The 13,831-nt window shown below is 41.0% G+C and overlaps 1 protein-coding gene across 4 annotated transcripts in view; it reads left to right on the forward strand.

The window, feature by feature from the left end:
• Positions 1 to 10,444: 10,444 nt before the first annotated feature.
• Positions 10,445 to 13,831, forward strand: part of LOC119788491 (RNA binding protein fox-1 homolog 2-like) — a 58,486-nt gene continuing 55,099 nt past the window's right edge. For 3 of the 4 annotated variants that reach the window (XR_005281480.1, XR_005281479.1, XM_038292850.1), the window contains exon 1: positions 10,445 to 11,446. Coding sequence is in view for 2 of the 4 variants with exons in the window: in XM_038292850.1 (XP_038148778.1) it covers positions 11,195 to 11,446 (252 nt within the window). In the remaining 2 variants the exon portion in view is untranslated. The remainder of the gene's footprint in view (positions 11,447 to 13,831) is intronic. The other variant, XM_038292848.1, reaches the window with a different exon arrangement.

The following is a 13,831-nucleotide window of genomic DNA, read 5'->3' on the forward strand; positions in this document are numbered from 1 at the left end:
TTTCCTTTATTCCTGCACCTGTTCGGTTTATTGAAGTTGAGTTGAGCAGCTGAGCGTGTTATGGGTAGGAAAAATAATGAAAAACTCCAGCAAGAACATGCTTACTTCATTATTCAGAACTTTCCTTTTGTTTTGAGAAATGGGTGCCAGTTTTTAAGAGCTTAGTGTGCTTATTTTTTTTTGCGAAAACATTCCCTAACTACTAGGTATAGAAGTGTAACTGGTGATCTAAAATGTTTTCACAATACTCTTGTAGTTGAGTCAAATCAAGCCATCCTTTTTCTTCCTAATGTTTAGTCGTTGTTTGTTTCCCAAATAAACAGGAAAGATCCAAATTGAGAGGAAACATTTTTGGGTTTATGGATCACGTATAAATGCCCCTCTGCCATTTTACTTAGAAGAAATAGAAAATCCTCTTGTCTTACAATGGGGAAATTCTGGTAAAATTCTGCTTTAATCATAAACTAAAAGTTTGCAGTCTTGTAACTATTTAAGTACAATCTCTACCAGCAAAGGGAAGATAACAAATTGTGATAAAGTGACATACTTTCTTACCCTATCTTTTTGGGTTTCAAAAACACTTTATTAATCCCTTAAATAAATTAAATTGTAAAAGGCATTTCACCCAGCATTGGAAGTTTGCCTTCAATTTCAGTCAATTTTGACGTGAAATTGTATATCAAAATGATTTAAAAGAAAATTTCTGTCAAAAACTACATTATTTGCTTTTTCTGATTTTTATCATTCTAGCCTGGTGTTTATGCCCAACCCTGACATTTACCCAAACTATTACTAGTATATTCCTCAAGTTAGTTCACACAGTATTTTTAAGCAGTCTCCCTAACATTAAAACATGGAGGTCCATTATATTAAGACTGGCCTTTGTTCCCCACGGACCTGTTGGTCCTAAGGTTAGTAAATGTACCGAAAATGGTCCTACTTGGGTAACATAACCACACACCGCTGTTCATGCTTACTTCAACCCGGTTTGCACATCTTAAGACTAAATCATTAAATACATTGCTAAATCTATTCACTCCTTTCAAATGTTATGTAGATGGTATTTTAAAGCAATTGTGAAAGAAGGGGTCACTCTTGGCTCCGTAAACTCTATTATGGTGCTATCATAGGATGCCACCTGTACAACTGTAGTCAATGAAATGTCCTTACTCCGAAATACTCTCTTTACCTGTCTGTGGTATAACAAGGTGGAAGTTTGAACTTCAGCAACTTAAGCACATAAACTGATGCTCTTAGTAAAAGTTTGTCAACTTTCTGCAAAGTGGATCCCTTTAAAGACCTCTAAACTTAATGAGACCTTCTGGATAGCTGAGAAATGTTAAATGTAGTGTTTTGGAATGATTTCCCTTGTTAATATAGCCATGCATTTATTAATATACAGTGGGGCAAAAAAGTATTTAGTCAGCCACCAATAGTGCAAGTTCTCCCACTTAAAAAGATGAGAGAGGTCGGTAATTTTCATCATAGATATACCTCAACTATGAGAGACAAAATGAGGAAAAAAAATCCAGAAAATCACATTGTCTGATTTTTAAAGAATTTATTTGCAAAATATGGTGGAAAATAAGTATTTGGTCAGTTACAAACTAGCAAGATTTCTGGCTCTCACAGACCTGTAACTTCTTCTGTAAGAGGCTCCTCTGTCCTCCACTCGTTACCTTCATTAATGGCACCTGTTTGAACCCGTTATCAGTATAAAAGACACCTGTCCACAACCTCAAACAGTCACACTCTAAACTCCACCATGGCCAAAACTAGAGAGCTGTCAAAGGACACCCGAAACAAAATTATAGACCTGCACCAGGCTGGGAAGTCTGAATCTGCAATAGGTAAACAGCTTGGTGTGAAGAAATCAACTGTGGGATCAATTATTAGAAAATGGAAAACATACAAGACCACTGATAATCTTCCTCGATCTGGGGCTCCACGCAAGATCTCAACCCGTGGGGTCAAAATGATCACAAGAACGGTGAGTAAAAATCCCAGAACCACACGGGGGGACCTAGTGAATGACCTGCAGAGAGCTGGGACCAAAGTAACAAAGGCTACCATCAGTAACACACTACGTTGCCAGGGACTCAAATCCTGCAGTGCCAGACGTGTCCCCCTGCTTAAGCCAGTACATGTCAAGGCCCGTCTCAAGTTTGCTAGAGAGCATTTGGATGATCCAGACGATGACTGGGAGAATATCATATGGTCAGATGAAACCAAAATAGAACTTTTTGGTAAAAACTCTACTCGTCGTGTTTGGAGGAGAGAGAATGCTGAGTTGCATCCAAAGAACACCATACCTACAGTGAAGCATGGGGGTGGAAACATCATGCTTTGGGGCAGTTTTTCTGCTAAGGGACCAGGACGACTGATCCGTGTGAAGGAAAGAATGAATGGGGCCATGTATCGTCAAATTTTGAGTGAAAACCTCCTTCCATCAGCAAGGGCATTGAAGATGAAACGTGGCTGGGTCTTTCAGCATGACAATGATCCCAAACACACCGCCCGGGTAACGAAGGAGTGGCTTCGTAAGAAGCATTTCAAGGTCCTGGAGTGGCCTAGCCAGTCTCCAGACCTCAACCCCATAGAAAATCTTTGGAGGGAGTTGAAAGTCTGTTTTGCCCAGCGACAGCCCCAGAACATCACTGCTCTAGAGGAGATCTGCATGGAGGAATGGGCCAACATACCAGCAACAGTGTGTGAAAACCTTGTGAAGACTTACAGAAAACGTTTGATCTCTGTCATTGCCAACAAAGGGTATAAAACAAAGTATTGAGATGAACTTTTGTTATTGACCAAATACTTATTTTCCACCATATTTTGCAAATAAATTCTTTAAAAATCAGACAATGTGATTTTTTTGGATTTTTTTTTTCTCATTTTGTCTCTCATAGTTGAGGTATATCTATGATGAAAATTACCGACCTCTCTCATCTTTTTAAGTGGGAGAACTTGCACTATTGGTGGCTGACTAAATACGTTTTTGCCCCACTGTATTTATAGATATTAATTTATGGTTTGACATGTATATTATGTTGATTAGTTAATCTGTGATTGTATAAGACTTCTAGATGAGTGTAGAAACAAGCTCTTGCCCATTAAACATTAAAACATTTTAAAAATACACTAAATCCTGTATTCATCCTCTAACATTTGGTGCAAAATTAATACATTTGGAAATAGTTCAGAGGTTAATGTATTGTAGCATTTCAACATCATGTCACTATGAAGATGGTGTGTTTGAAGTGTTCCGTGTTGAATACCTGCCACACTTTTTACATTTCCTAGAAAGCGATGTTGACAATGTTTGTTTATTTTATTTTTTCTGTGCACATTTTTCTCTCAATATTTAATCGTTTTGCTCTCGTTGCTCTTTACACAAAATCACAGTAAGATAACTTGAGGTTTATGTTTGTAACTAGCAAAATGTGAAAACTTCAAATGCTAGTAATATTTTTTTAAGCCACAAGTCTCTCAGTCACATGAATGGTCACAGGATTAGCCTCTGCAAAGGCCCAAAACAAGTAACTGTCTTATCCTCTTGATTGTGAGTAGAATAACTAAACATTACAGATTATGTAATTAGAAAACCTTATCAATACTAAAATCTTTTAGTGGTGAGAATCTCATGAGACTACACAGTTATACATGGTTTCACTCTTCATTCAGTATTGATACCAATTTTTAAATCTAACTTGCAGCGGTACAGTTTGTTTCTTTAATCATTTAAATTTATACCACTCATCTGCGTTTCAGCAGTACTAAAGCTGGAATGGACAGTAACTGTATTAAAATTTAATTCAAAAGTACCTCTAACCCAAAGGGAAAATAACTCCTATCCAAGTTGTAGATTCTGAAGGCTTTGGGCACAAAAGAACTTCTGTAGTGGTTAGTATTGCAGCTCTAAAGTAGCCTCTGACAGAAGACTGTCTGTTGTAGACGGTTTTTATTGTGGGCTTATATAAATCAATTGATCTGATGCGATACCAAAAAAGGTGGCAGAAGGCATTGCACTCACAGCAGACTTTAAAAATTGTGATGCATTGCAACTTCCTATTAAAACTGAAGGACCAGTGTTAATAGTATAGACTGCTCTGTCCCTTGTTTCACTGTGTGCCTCAATTTTGTCTGTTCAGGTGAAGACTGGGGTTTTTCTAGGTCGGCTTTCTTCATAAAATATCAGGTATACTTCTGATTTTGTACAGCATATTGAAGTGACTTGGATTTATGGAACCATATTCTTTTAGTTCGTTTCACATGAGACCTTTACAGCAACCAGGTCACCAAAAAAACAAAATGATTGTAAAGTTTAGTGTTTGGTGTTTATACACTGCTCAAAAAATAGATGGAACACTCAAAAAACATCCTAGATCTGAATGATAGCACATTCCACTTTGTACCGAACAAAGTATTCAATAATATTTCTGACAGCAAAATCACATAAAAATCAATGATGCAAATCAAATGTACACTACTCAAAAAAAAATTAAAGGAACACTTTGTAATCAGAGTATAGCATCAAGTTAATTAAACTTCTAGGATATTGATTTGGTCAGGTAAGTAGCAGAGGGGGTTGTTAATCAGTTTCTTTTGCTTTGGTGTTAATGAAATTAACAACAGATGCATTAGAGGGACAACAACGAGACGACCTTCAAAACAGTAATGATTTTACAGGTAGAGGCCACTGACATTTTTTCCCCTCATCTTTTCTCTTTTTCACCAGTTTTGCACACTGTCACTACTGTTAGCATGAGGCGCTACCTGGACCCTACAGAGGTTGCACAGGCAGTCCAACTCCTCCAGGATGGCACATCAATACATGCCATTGCCAGAAGGTTTGCTGTGTCTCCCAGCACAATCTCAAGAGCATGGAGGAGATTCCAGGAGACAGGCAGTTACTCCAGGAGAGCTGGACAGGGCCATAGCAAGTCTACAACCAACCAGCAGGACCCATATCTGCTCCTTTGTGCAAGGAGGAGCAGGAGGAGCACTGCCAGAGCCATACAAAATGACCTCCAGCAGGCCACTGGTGTGAAGAAACAGAATGTCAGAAACCGACTTCACAAGGGTGGCCTGACGGCCCGACGTCCTCTAGTGCCCGACACCGTGGAGCTCGATTGGCATTTGCCACAGAACACCGGTATTGGCAAGTCCGCCACTGGCACCCTGTGGTTTTTTACAGATGAGAGCAGGTTCACCCTGAGCACATGTGACAGACGTGAAAGGGTCTGGAGAAGCCGTGGAGAACATTATGCTGCCTGTAACATCGTTCAGCATGACCGCTTTGGTGGTGGGTCAGTGATGGTCTGGGGAAGCATATCCATGAAGGGACGCACAGGCCAATACAGGCAAGACAACGGCACCCTGACTGCCATTAGGTATTGGGATGAAATCATTGCACCCATTGTCAGACCCTATGCTGGTGCAGTGGGTCCTGGGTTCCTCCTGGTGCACGACAATGCCCGGCCTCATGTGGTAAGAGTATGCAGGCAGTTCCTGGAGGATGAAGGAATTGATACCATTGATAAGCCCCCACGCTCGCCTGACCTAAATCCAATAGAACACCTCTGGGACATTATGTTTCAATCCATCCAACACCGGCAGGTTGCACCTCAGACTGTCCAGGAGCTCGGTGATCTGGGAGGAGATACCCCAGGACGCCATCTGTCGTCTCATTAGGAGCACGCTCCGACGTTGCCTGGCATGCATACACGCACGTGGGGGCCATACACATTACTGAATACCATTTTGAGTTGCTGAAATGAAATTTCGGCAAAATGGACTAGCCTGACGCATCATTTTTTCACTGTAATTTTTGGGGTGTCTTTGAATGCAGCCCTCTGTAGTTTGATTATTTTAATTTCCATCTAATGATGTGGCATCCTTTTGTTCCTAACCCATCACCCAGTCCATATCAGTATAAATAAACAGCAGGATTTTTTCCCCCCATTGAGATCTGATTTGTTTTCAAAGTGTTTAATTTTTTTGAGCAGTTTATTAACTAATGGAAGCCTGGATTTGGAGTCACACACAAAACTAAACAGACTAAAGGATGATCCAGCTTTGATGCAATGTCCTTAAAACAGGTCAGAATTATGCTCTGTACTGTGTGTGGCCTCCATGTGCCTCTATGACCTCCCTACAACACCTGAGCATGCTCCTGATAAGGTGGAAGATGGTCTGCTGAGGTATCTCCTCCCAAACCTGGACTAAAGCATTGGCCAACTCCAGGAAACTGTGGTGCACTGTGACATTGGTGGATGGATTGCGACCTGATCGGATTCAGGTCTGGGGAATGGGTGGGCCAGTCCATAGCTTTAATGCCTTCATCTTACAGGAACTGCTGACACACTCTGGCCACATAAGGTCAAGCTTTGTCCGCTATTAGGGGGAACCCGCACAGTCATACGGTTTCACAAGGGGTCTCAGGATTCCATCTCTGCACTTATTGGCAGTCATGCTACCATTGGGGAGCACATGGAGGTCTGTGTGGCCCTCCAAAGAAATGTCACCCCACACTATTACTGACCCACTGCCAAACCGGTCATGCTGAAGGATGTTGCAGGCAGCTGATCACTCTCCATGGTGTCGCCAAACTCTGTCACAAGCTCAGTGTAAACTTGTTTTCATCTCTGAAGAACGCAGGGCACCAGTGGTGAATTTGCAAATCCTGGTGTTCTCTGGTGATGGAAAAGTCAGGCCATCACTTTGTCTGGCCCCTGTGGTCCTCCTGTTCCTCCTTGCGCAAAGGCTGAGGTAGCAGTTCTGGGTTCTTGCCGTCCTGCAGCCTCCTCCACGTTTCCTGCTATACTTTTCACAGAAGTTTAGTTAAATTGCAGTTATATTGGAGTTATACCAGTGGCGGTATTGATATTGTGTAAAAAGATCAATACTTTTTTTCTCTCCAGGAGACACTGACTGCACCTCCAGTCTCTATGTCTATCACAGCACTTTGCTGCTCTCCCTCCCGTCTCATCGCTGTCTTGCACCATCACATGGCTCAATATATGTTTTATGGTGTGTTAAGCTTCTTTGTCATGACTTTGTTTTAACTGCTTTAAACTTAATTTTTTTAGTTTTCCATTATTCAATAGTAAAGTAAAAACAAATCGTAAAAATACCAAAAGGTAAACAGTTTTATGTGGGGAGTGGCGGTTAGGGCATAGAGCAGGGGTGGGCAACTCCAGTCCTTGAGGGCCGGTTTCCTGCAACATTCAGATTCATCCTTGGTGCAACACACCTGAATCAAATGGTTGAATTACCTCCCCAGAATGCAATCAATTTCTCCAGAGTCCTTTTAATGATCAATTTACTTGATTCAGGCTTGTTAAGTAAAAACATATCTAAAAGTTTCAGGATACAGGCCCTCCAGGACTAGAGTTGCCCACCCCTGGCATAGAGCTTGGAATCCTGAGGTTCTGAGTTCGAGCCCCAGCACCACAGTCTCCGCTCTGCGTCCCTGAGCAAAGACCTTTAACCCCACACTGTTCCCTGGGCTAGAAGGGTTAAATGCAGAGGTAAATTTCTCAAATGTGAGATCAATAAAGTTAAATTGTTAATGAGATGGTCAGCAGCTCTTCTTTCCTTTTTCTTTTTTGGAATACGCTTAAGTACCTATTATTGGTATGCATTGTCGCTAACACATTATACACATACGTAACGGTTATGGTTTTAATCTACGCTCTGGATTACCCATAATTCCAAGTCGTAGTCTAAAAAATAAAATGCTCAATTACATTGTTCTTCTAAGATCTTTATTGCGGTTTGAAACATATTATAATCTTGCATTTTTACCAACCGTCTAATGAACTATACACAGTTATTAACATAGTAATTAAAAGTACCACTATCTGCTTTGCTATTGGTGCCGTGTTTAAACGGCTCACATCATATTGAAATCTGCCATGTGTTGGGGTATAAATAAGGTGTGGTTAGTCAAACCAGTATCAGGTGGGTTTAAGAGGTATTTTTTGCACCATTACATCTGCAAAGCGACATTCTTGTCCACAATTACGTAGGGCGGAGATCTTCAACAGGGGGTCTGACTTCATGGGGTTGTGAAAATTTTGGTTGATTAGATTTTTTTTTTTTATTCCCCCATGCAATTTTTTCCACTAATTGAAATGTCTTTAAATCCACATTAACATGATTCAACACACTGTAGTAAAAAGATAAATGGAAGCAGAAGATGTCTTTCAGACACTGAATGTGCAATATATGTGAATAGAATAGTCATACCACTACCTCATTGTTGTTCCTTACCTACTACACTTTAATGTAAAAGTAAATCCACCTGTATATAAGCCATCCGGATTGTACATATGACACCTCAAGTCTCTGTGCTACTACCTTGTATTTTTTTTTATTTTCTTATTTTTATTTTGTTCTTCATTGTGTGCGATATATGTACACTTGCACCTTAAAGGAATAGTACACCCAAAACATGATTAGCCTTCATTTTCTACTCACCCCCATGCTGAACAACACTCTGGAGTACTTTTTTGATATCTCAAATGCATCTGGAGATCTGGGAGGCTTCTTGCTGTCTGCTGACATTCAAATAATGGAGGTCTATGGTGCCCGAGGCAGAAAGGTCCATAAAAGTCCACAAAAAACGTATCAATATTCCTCCATACTGCTCGTCCAATGCGTTCCAAGTGTCCTGAGTGGGTAGCATCCAGAATTTACTCGAAACGAAGTCATTTAGAATGTTTTTAGAGCATAAACAGTAGTGTATAGGATTTCCTGAAAGCGCGCGCGTGCGCGTTCACGACGCTACGGAAGCCGGCAGACCAACCAGATGAAAGTGTGCATTCAGCGTCTGCTCTGCCGATAATGCAAGCGTAGAAAAAGAAATGTGCTGTTTACCTGTGCAAAGAAAGAAACAACGAAAGAAAAATGTCTGAGGACTTCAGTGTTGAGGAAGAGCATGAGTTCTTTGCCGAGCTGAATGCGCACTTTCATCTGGCTTGGTCTGCCGCGGTTTCCGTAGCGTCATGAGCTCGCAGGCGCGTGCTTTCAGGAAATCCTATACACTACTGTTTATGCTCTAAAAACATTCTAAATGACTTCGTTTCGAGTAAATTCTGGACGCTACCCACTCAGGACACTTGGAATACATTGGACTAGCAGTATGGAGGAATATTGACACGTTTTTTGTGGACTTTTATGGACCTTTCTGCCTCGGGCGCCATAGACCTCCATTATTTGAATATCAGCAGACAGCAAGAAGCCTCCCAGATCTCCAGATGCATTTGAGATATCAAAAAAGTACTTCAGAGTGTTGTTCAGCATGGGGGTGAGTAGAAAATGAAAGCTAATCATGTTTTGGGTGTACTATTCCTTTAATCTTTATTTATCTTGATATACTGTATATACCTGGATATACTGTATATATATTGTTTATTCTTAATGCACCTTTTTCCTCCTTGTTTGCACCTTCTTTAATTACTATGCCAATATGTGAACAGTGAATTTCTTCGCTGTGAGATCAATAAAGCTCATCTAATCTAATCTAATCTAATCTAATCTAATCTAATCTAATCAATGCTCTTTCAAGCTGGGCACCATTTCATTCACTACACCTGTCCCAACAACAAGGAATCAGAATCATCCCAGGGCGAATTTATTTTCGTTACATGACTCCATCTATAATAGAGTGAAGTTTGATATAACACAATTTCATACAATATATATAATTAGGGGGTCCCCCCTCCATCAGTTTGGGGGTACGTTGAAAACCCCTGGCGTAGGGGGCCTACCAAGTGTCAGTGACAGGGGACCTAAGAGGTCAGGGGCCCCTAAGCAACTGCAGTCTCTGCTTACCGATATTTACAGCATTGATATCAGCAATACAGACACTGTATATCCTTAGTATCGGCCTGATATCAAAATTCCCAGTATGTCAAATCTGTTAATTTAAAACCAATAAAGCCTTCAGACTTTTTTTTCCCCTTTAAATATGTTCCTCCCTAAGTAGCCTTTGACCACTGGGTGTCATCCAAGCAATAAAATTGCCAGAGGAGCATGAGGTTTTTCTGAGCTGCATGACTCACAGCTGGGTTTGTGTGAGGACCTTGGCCTGGGTAATGGTTGTGTAATGAGTTAGGCATGAAATCTCCCTGAGAAGCCCACCCCGTTATTTAGCTGCATTAACTTCAGCAGCTGGGAAAATTCGCACATTTTAAAAGGTAGAAATGTAAAGAGGGGGTTTGCTCCTCAGCAGGGCTTCCCCCCTCCTCCTCCTCATAAGCACACCTCCCCTCGGTGAAATGTATGGAAGCACTGCGGCACACTGCGTGTATTTCCAGGCTGCATGGCTGCCTGGCTCAGCGTTCAAAGGCAGAGCGGAAGATAGGAGGAGGACTACAGCAGGAGAGTGGGAGGAGGAGGGAGGGAGGACAGTTTCCTTTCTGTAACACACTACGGGAACACACCGCCGGGGGAAAAAAAGAAAAAAAAAAAAACGGGGAGAGGGAAGAAAATAATAACCAAGAGAGGGAGCAGGAAACACCGCAACCCCTCCGTCCGTTTACCCGTCTCCCCGTCAGTCATCTTGGTTGTTTTTTTCTCCCTTTAAAGCCCGAGAACCCGTTTATTTTTCTCCCTTTTGCGGACTAACATGGACAGAGAGGAGGACTGACTTCCAGTGAACCTCTCCTCTGTGACTGATAGGGAGGGAAAAGGCGGCGGATGGGGAAGACATGTTAAGGGGCTCTTCGTCTTGAGGTCGCGGTAAGGCTGCTGTCGGTGCTCCGCTCTCTAAACACTCCGGTAAGAGGAGAAGGAGGAGGAGGCGGATAAAAAAACAAAACAAATGTAAAGTGTTCCGAGCTGCCAGTTGGTGTGTTTAATTGGTTTAGTTATGGTCTGATATAAGGCAGGCCTCTGAGGCAGTTTATAGACGGAGAGCAGAGAGAAGCTATACCTGCTTAGCTTCGCATCTAACTGCTTTTATTTTAGTACGTTTTCTCCATTTTTGGATTAAAAACAAACAGGCTATTGTTTATTCGTTGCTATATTCGTTTGCGGACACACCAACTCTTTTAGGGTTTTTTTTTAACAAAACGTGCTCTTTTTTTAAGACGTTTTTTTTATACATATATAATCACCGTTAGGTTTAAAGCGCGGAGGTGAATTAGCTTCGTTTTAGTTTTGAAAGAAACAAAGGAGGATTTTTTAAATGTTAATGTCGACCGACGTTGCTTCCATTATGCTGCCTGTGTCCCGGGCCCTGATGGACCGGGACAGGGAGCTGGACGCCATGGCCGGGGTGCACGCCAACCCGGCCGGTGTCGCTGGAGCCGTGCGGGGCATGAAGCGCGGAGACCCGGAGCCCGACGGACAGACGGCCGCTGCTATGGTGGACACCACCGGGGCGGAATGCAAGCGTCCCCGGATGGACGGCTCAGGGGGGATCGGTGAGGTTGGACAGGTGAGGACAAGAACCGGTTCCTGTTTTTATGAAGACTATTTCTGTTTTATCCAACCGGTGGCTGCTGCAGCAGGAGGCCCTGCATGCATTCTGCCTTTATTCTGAGCTGAAAATCACCACACATGCTTTGGATTTAACTTTTAATTATCAGGACATAATCAGCATCATCCTGCTCCTCACACATCCTGTTCAAACTTTTCAGACATTATTTGGGTTGATACATATCCTTAAATCCTCCAGGCTAGACAATGTAAACAAACCAGACCTTCAATTATATACTGTAAAAAAAAAAAAAAAAAAAAAAAAAAAAACTATCTTTTCCCATAACCTTTCCTAATTTTTTTCAGGTTTTCACCAATTGGTTCATGCACATTTTTAAAATAATTATTTCTATAGGGTATAGGCTAATTTATTGATTGATTGACTTCATTGATCTCACAATGGGGAAACTGTCTTTATGCTTTAAAGGCACGCAACTCTTATCTGAGTTAAACTAAATAATAAAACCATCAGTGCACCAAAACTGGGTATATTTTGCAGTTAATAGATCATCACACTAGAGGCTGAGGGATGCTTTGGATATCATTAGAGTGGATTATGTAGGCTGAGCTACTCCACTGCAAGACAGAAAGCTATTTCCCCTCCACTGAAAGAGGCTATAATGGAGGTGAAGTGGCCTGTTTGCTCCTGTTTGGGAAAACTAAATGGCTTGCTTCAGATCACCATCCCGTCTAGTGAGTGCTGACAGTGCTTGCTGTAATGCACTTACACACATGTGAATGGAGGACTCTCTCTGTCTGTGTGTGGGGGGGATTGGATCAGATCAATCAAATTGAGGCTCTAAAATGTATTGAACTCCCTGGCTGGACAGTCCGGAAATGAGAGTGGGATAGGTACGCCCCCCCTCAGCCCCCTCAGCAGGAGTTACTGTTGGTCCTGCAGCAGCAGCTTTGCACTATCAGTTGCAGTAAAGAGGCTTTGTTTCCAGCTTATGGGATCACTTCACATACTGGAGGGATCTAAGATTCTCAGTTAAAAGGATCAGGGGGCAAAAAAAAAAAAAAAAAAACACAAAAAAGGGTGAATGCATAAATATTGGTGACATGAGCTTTAGATGAAGATGAATATTATTTATGTGCAGCTGCTGTAATTGCCTGACAGAAATGTGATGAGGAATTAGTAAAATCATTTTTCAAACAGACGTGATAACAAAGCCATGTTTGGCCCTTCAGCTCAAAGGGGACAATGTGTGATGACTGTTAGCTTATTAATTCTGACTGGTTATAAATTAACTATGAATTTGTTGAGGAAAATAAGAGAATTAATTTGGAATGAAAACGGTGAACAAAAAGGGCTGAAAATCGAGGTTCTGTGCAATGCTTTACAGTTATTTGGAAAGTTGATTCGAGGTTAACTTAGACATTCTTTAATAGATTAAGCTTTCAGACCAGTTTTTTAAGAAATATTTATCATCACAGCTCATTGTTTATGGTATATTAAAAAAATATATGTCTGTGAAAGTACCATTTAAAGTAACATATCAGCAAACCTGAATGAGTTTTACTGGGATTTAATGATAGAACAACTGTAACTGATGCATCTTGGTGAACAATGTAGAATATGATTGATGGTTTTTAATGATTTGACATAAAAACCTGGAAGGAGCAGCATGTTTTGTGCTAAACCCCCACCCCCAACCCACCCACACAATGCATGATGCTGCCACTACTTTGTTCCACACTGCAGATTGTGCATTCAAGGTAATGTTATGTTCCATAGGTCCAAAATGATAATTTAGACTTTCTTCTTGGTGATTTCCATAGAAGCCATGTTTGCTGATAGCCGACTCTTCCACCTGAGCTCTGGATTTCTGCAGCTCCTCCTGAGCTATTTTGCGTTTTTTTCCTCATATCTTTGTAATTCTCTCCATGGAGCTGTCACTATATACACCATGTGTAGATTTGTGTTTTTGCTATTATGCTTCCATTCTCAGATCATCACTTGAACCTTTGTCTGAAATCTTCGAAGATTAGGTTTTTTTGTTGTTGATTTAATCACCTCTGTCTGTTTAAATCTTTAAATCACAACAGGCCACCTTCCCCTTTTCTTCTCTGTGCTGTTTGTCCACTAATGTTAGTTCCATCTGATTTTTCTCCGGAACATCATGGTAATGTGTTCTATACAGAAATATGATTGTTTCTCAGATCTGGAAAAAAAATGACCAATATCATATGAAATATTATGTGCTACTTTCTGTTGGCTTGTCACAAAAAAAAAAAAAAATCAAAATAAAATCATTGGAACTTTGTTTTTCCAACTGTATAAAATGTGGAAAAGTGGCATACTTAAATATTTCCATTCTACTTTTCCAAGGAACTGCGTTTA

The sequence above is a fragment of the Cyprinodon tularosa genome, unplaced genomic scaffold (genome assembly GCF_016077235.1).
Source record: "Cyprinodon tularosa strain WSP-4 unplaced genomic scaffold, ASM1607723v1 ctg318, whole genome shotgun sequence".
Classification (NCBI taxonomy): Eukaryota; Metazoa; Chordata; class Actinopteri; order Cyprinodontiformes; family Cyprinodontidae; genus Cyprinodon; species Cyprinodon tularosa.